The sequence below is a fragment of the Syzygium oleosum genome, unplaced genomic scaffold (assembly GCF_021117445.2).
Source record: "Syzygium oleosum isolate NSW1041296 unplaced genomic scaffold, Sole_v2.1 Sole_v2.25, whole genome shotgun sequence".
Taxonomy (NCBI): domain Eukaryota; kingdom Viridiplantae; phylum Streptophyta; class Magnoliopsida; order Myrtales; family Myrtaceae; genus Syzygium; species Syzygium oleosum.
In genome coordinates, this window is record NW_026607509.1 from 1712603 (window position 1) to 1718856 (window position 6254).

Below are 6254 nucleotides of genomic sequence, written 5' to 3' on the forward strand. Positions count from 1 at the left end.
CGCCTCTAAGAGCCCCTGTCGGTTGCAGTTGCTAGGTTCGAAGCTCATATTCGCCTCCGCCTCCGCTTCCGGCATGTTGTGACTTTTTTTTTTTCCCTCGTGGGTTATGACTTCCAAAGCTAGGTGTGACTTCTCTGTTGGTTAGGTTCACGATCATGTGGAGAAAGCCCAATGTATTGCAAGTCCAAGGCTTGAGCCCATATGTCTATTCATATGGAAAAATAAGGTTTCTCACTATTATTATGTTGTGGCCACAAAAAGAACTTTTTTGAGAGACACAGTAACAAAAGAGAGAGAAGAAAATCTGGGTTTGAGGATATGTCTAATGCTGATGTCGGAGATCGATTCGTGGTCCGATTGAGCTGAAATTTTGTCAGCGTGTTCGTGCCGCATTTTTCTCGAATCTGAATGGTTTGATTTTCAGTTGAAGCTACCTACATCAGGTTTTCATGGGTTGCACCAAAAGTGCGTTTTTGGTGAGATTTATCGTTTTTATCTCTTGTGAAGTTCATGTCTATTGCCAAGAATGATGTTCTTGATGGTTTTGCTGCTATGTACCTCTAGTATTTACTAGAGAAGAACTTTGTTCACCCAGTTTTGCTGATAGTGAAGATTTTTGGGTGGACTCCGGTCCCGTGGTTTTTGATCTCCTCACACCGAGGAGGTTTTCCACGTAAAAAAATCGCTTTGTGTTTACGTGCCTGGTGTATTTATATTCCTCGATTCAGTCGTTTCCTATTAGATTTGCACAAGAGGGGAGATTATTTTATTTCGCTGCGCTAATTCGATATTGTTCGGATTGTTATTGTTCTCCCAACATTCTCCTTCAAAACCACGGGTAGTTTTACTGTCAGCTCCCACTAGAAAACCTCCCTCTTCTTCAATTTTTTAATTCCATGTCATAGTACACTGGTTGCATTTTAAGTGGCTCACGCGTGCCACGTAGGCTAGTGACGTGGTGGTTTGAAATCATTGAATATTTTCTTGTAGCCTAATGTGATCCTACAATGTACACCAATGTCGGAGTTCCTAGTACTCTGTTGCAGAGGCCAACTTTGAGCAAAATGCAGGGCAGTGGACTAACTGGAATGAAGCGAAACAATTTACTCATGAAGGCAATGAGCCAGGAGGCACTTAAGTGAAGCATTACGAATAAGTCCATGCAATGGGTCGAAAAGGAACTTCAAAGTACCCAACTACTCATGAAACCATGACCGGGGCGGGCGATTTGACCCATCACAAAGCAACTCACGACTCCCCTCAGCTTCTTCACCAGGACTTAAATAGTCAAGCCAAGAAGCACGAAGAGATCGCTCACTGAAAAACCGCACCATTCAGTTCCTCAGAAACCCCAGATGCTGCAGAGAGCAACATTCGGGCGCTGGAACTGATATGATCTCAAACATTACTCCGCAAACGGAAAACTAGTACTCGATACATTGACGCCATGGGCCTTTCTCTACTCTAGAGATCAAATCTCCCGCGTATCGATTCCTCAGAGTGGCTATTTGTTAGTAAGTTATCTCTTTGTTAAATGAAAATTTTACTGGCGGACATAATCACAAAACGGGACCGACGCATTAGTATGAAATTTGCGAAAGTTGTAAGCTTTGGTCGGACGAAGAAAAAGATGGCATTCCATTGAACATTGGCCATGGTTCCGGGGGATTCTCCATTTAAGCTTTAGTCATCAACTCACTTTTTCTCTGGTCCCCAACAAGTTTACATCACGAAGAAAGCTGCCTTGAAAATTCGTGCATAGTGGGACGGGGTACCAGCTTCTTTCTGTTCCTTTTTGGCCTATTTAACGTGAGTATATGGTTTATATTCATTTGGAGTCTTGCCTGTCCAAAGAAGGGATTCTTATTTTCGCCATTCCTACTGTAAAGAACTTGAGAAATGAAGAAAGAAGAAAGGAAATTCACGGTTGAAGAACTTGAACTACATAAAGAACTTCATCTGAGAGCTTAACATCTCTCGTGTATCTTACTGCTTATATAACACGTACAACTCTTCAAGCTAAACTACTGCTCGAGTTACAGCTCATGTCCCAGAAATACAACTGTACAACTGAACTAACAGAAGAAACAAATCTGTTGAACTAACAGAATGTCAACTACTCTGTTTTCCCTTGGCTCAAAGAACAGAAATCAGTCGCAGAAGACTTGAACTTTCTTCAGCTTTCCACTTCTTCTTCTTTCTTTCCTATAGTCTCAACACCTACTTCCACAAAACTTTCTGCGTAATTATATTTTTTCATTGATGAAGTATAGATATCAACATCACCCGTGTCAAATCTTTAATCAAATGTACAGTGAATGATATCCGTACTTATGATCCATCAATTAACTTGTACGATCAAACGATTTCCGGTGCATCTCTTTCGTATTATTTGGAGAACGGATCTGTATACACAGCACAAGATTAATTTGTCTCAAAGCAACCTCGGATTCGGCAGAGATCTGACTTACTATAAGGATCGGTATCTTGAATTTGCCACTGTAGTTAGTCATATCAAACGGAGTAAGAGACAATGCAAGACTTTTCTCCTTCTTCTTTTTTGGCGGAATCAAAGAGAAAAACTTTAGTAAGTGCCAAGGAAACATCTAATTAAGGACTTAACGTGAAGGAAGTGGTAACTTAGTTGACTCTTGAATGGCATTGCACCAGTACAACTTCTCTTAGCAATGACTATAAGTAAACGTGTGGTCTTGATTAGGACCCGTCAACTGGGGTGGATATCTCTGCGTGTCTTGCACTGCTGAATTTGGTTTCTCACATACCATTGGTCGGTTTACGAGCTGGAATTGACTCGAGCCGACCGAGTCTACCCTGTCGTGAGCTGAAGCGCGGTTGTGCTCGAGTTTGACGGTCGACATTGACAAGTTTTAGGTCGGACGACTGATATTACATGTGATCCCACAAACGACAAAATGTAAGAAGTCCAGATGTAGCGGGCTGACAAGATCGATCGAAGTTTTCAAGGAGGTAGGTGACTACGGCGTGTTGGGTGGAGATCTCCATCCCGACTATTTGTCAAAAGAGTTTGGACTTTTGGAAGACGGACCATATGCCATCAATAATGTTTATTAAATTAAATAAGATCAAAGGGTCTTTGATTTTTCTTTATTTTTTGGGATGCCCTTGACATTTTTGGTTTTAACTTTTAAGTTCTGCCTTTTCTTATCATCAATTGATAGCATAATCAGTCTCAAGCCGAATTAGTTAGTGATCAATTGGTCGTAGATTATCAATGGTTTTAGACTACTAAATGCTGCCATCTCCGAGACTGGAAAAGGATCATGTTCCCAACACATTATTGTCCATCCCTATGTATGCCAAAACCTAACCATTTGGATTATTTCATGTCCAATCTAATTGCCCAAAACCCGCCTTTATTGATACATCAAACGAATAAAGCACAATCGCCTTTTTACATTTTTGTATCCACGAAATCGAATGAAGAGATCTTTTTCATGAGAATTACTCTTTGGACAACCGATTGACTTCACGGAAATATCCGATGAAATATATGATGTGTCAAATTATAATGGAACATTTGAAGAAACAATTTATATGCAAACACTTTTTGAATCTTTTCAATGTTGTTCAGTGAGTTGAGAAATTGTAAAGCGAAAGATAGGATTGATGAATTTATGTATATTTCGATATTTTATATTTACTTATTTATAGTTTTATGAGACTACTATCTAAGCTAACATATATCAATCAAGATATACACAATCAAGAAAAATATACATACAATTGAGAGATATGGATAATTAATAATAATATCATAATTGTCTCTAACACGTGATAATATCCTATAAAAAATCTTTAAAATATATAATAACGCTAAATAGTGAATCACTTTTCGTATCTCCAACATGATTTGTGACATGAATTACCCACGTGTCTGTCCCAACGAGCACTCTAGTCTCTACTCTCTGGCATCCACTGTAGGTCTCCATTAATTTGGGAAATATGATGTTCTAAAAGTACAATCAACAGTGCAAGAATCTCTCTAATACCCGAAATAATATTATTGAGAAAGCTTAAAGAGGCAAACAGAGAATACGGCCATGAAATGAAATCTAAGGACTTCTTTCCTAGAATGGCCTCCTCCGGCGACAGCTCCCGAAGAGGATCAATAATGGAAGACATAAACGTTGTACTCCACAACCGCATCGCCAGTCTTGAGGTCAAGCGAGTGCGTCCTCGCCTGAGCGTACCCGCGTGCGAACCGGAAGAGCCTGCTCCCGCCGACGATCGGCATCTCCCTCACGTCGGAGAACACCGCGTTCCGGCCGAGGACGCTGAGCGTGCTCCCGTTGAACTTCCCTTCGGTGAAGACGTAGTTCTGCACCATCAGCAGGCCGACGTCGTTCAGCGATGCGGACGAATAGAGTCCCTGAGCCCGGCCGACGATTTTGGAGCTCAATTTCGGGCCCTCGGTCAACGGGTCGTCGATCATGACGACGAGGCCGAACGCCGTGGCAGACGTGTTGGTCATCTTGGCCTCAGCCACGCGCACTGCGGTCGGGTTGCGGCCACTCACAATGTCGTGGAAGAAGAAGTGGAGGTGGCTCAGCTTCTCCTTCTCGAGGCCAAGCTCTTCCGGAAGCAAGCTTCTTGAGAAAGTGTGAGAATTTGCGGTAAAGAAAAGGGTCGAAGTGAAGAGGAGAGTGGAGACGATGAGCTTTGTGATGCAAAGAGCCATATTGGAGACAGAGAGATGTGAAAAGGGTAGTGTTGTGGGGGGAGGGCCGGGAGGCTTTTATAAAGGAGGGTAACGGAGAAAATAGGTATTGGTAGAAAAAACAATAGTGCAATTTCGCATTTATTAGGGTTGTTTTACAAAATCAATGTACGAATTGATGCGACTTATTGCAGATAGATAGATATCGTAAATGTATTAAATGAGTTGCACATGACATCTAATAATGGTTTGGCACCAACCCTCCTAATATACTAATTATATAACTCAAATTTTAGGAACATAACATCATTCAAAATGAAATTTCTTAAAAAAGAGCGTGAGTAAAAGGGAATAATGCGGGAAAAATTATCCAAAAAATCTTAAATTTATTATATTTTTGTATATTCAATTCTCAACCTTTTAATTGTGCCAATTGAGTTTAAACTTTTTCACGTTGTGCCAATTTAATCCATTAGGCTAATTTTGGCTGGAAATCGCTGACGTGGAGATTGGTTGTCTCACGTGGTGCGGGCGGCGCTAACGTGGAAATTTTTTCAATTTTTTTTCGAATGAATTATTTATTTATTTATTTTCTTTTTTTACAGTGGCCGGTGAAGGTCGTCTGGCCCTCGCTAGCCATCACCGGCCACTGGGTGAGGGCCGTGAAGCCCTCATCAGCCGTTGGGGAGGGCCGCGATGCCCTCACTCAAATCAGAGCAAGGCAAACCTCCCCTAGACCATAGCGGGATCGCCTAGGCCATTGTGACCTCACTGGCCGCGGGCGAGGCAGCCTTGCCTCGATCTGGGTGAGGCCATTGTGAGGCTGCCCTTGCTCGCAGCTGTAATGGCCTTGCCTAGATTTGGGTGAGGCCGGGTGATGGGCACACGACCCTTACTTGCAGCCGGCGAGGGCTCAGCAACCCTCACTAGCTACAGTAAGAAAAAAGTAAAGAAGGAAAGAGAAAAAAAAAAAGAAAAAAAGGAAAAAGAAAAGAAAAGAAATAAAAAAATATTAATTCGAAAATATATTAAAGTTTTATTAAAAATTATCGATATCAGCGTCGACTGTGCCATCTAGGATGGTTGGTGTTCATATCAGTGATTTCTGACCAAAATTAGTCGGACGGACATAATTGGCACAACGTGAAAATGTTTAAAAATCAATTGGCACAATTAAAATATTTAATACTATTTGGCAAAAGTACAATATGTTTAGAACTTTTTGGATAATTTTCCCGAATAGAGAGTAACACGATCATTCAATTGTGTACCAAAGATAAAATGTAACGGTTGGATTTGTCGGGTATAAATTTGTCAGCGCTTGTGGTGACTAAGGGCCCGTGTGGCAACTTACCACACAGTGAAAATTTATGTTATTTTATTCTCATAATCAATTTTTGAATAGAAATTTGTTTGGTAAACTTTTTGTTCCCGGGTTACCCCAGTGGCCACCCTTCTCACTTGAGAAGGAGGAGGTGGGGAGTTCGAATCCCCACCTTTGCAGGGGGTAGGGGTGGGGCCGCGTAGTTTAAGATGTGGGTTTCGATACCCACGC

At 41.5% G+C, this 6254-nt stretch overlaps 1 protein-coding gene across 1 annotated transcript; it reads right to left on the reverse strand.

Annotated features, from left to right (window-relative positions):
- Window positions 1-3777: 3777 nt before the first annotated feature.
- LOC115674758 (dirigent protein 22-like) lies at window positions 3778-4742 on the reverse strand. The gene has a single exon (XM_030597259.2). It carries the CDS (start codon window positions 4718-4720, stop codon window positions 4148-4150), a length of 573 nt encoding a protein of 190 aa, XP_030453119.1. The 5' UTR covers window positions 4721-4742; the 3' UTR covers window positions 3778-4147.
- Window positions 4743-6254: the final 1512 nt, after the last annotated feature.

Excerpts from the sequence above, each read along its gene's own strand:
- LOC115674758 (XM_030597259.2), bottom strand. The coding sequence starts at position 4,720 with ATGGCTCTTTGCATCACAAAGCTCATCGTCTCCACTCTCCTCTTCACT.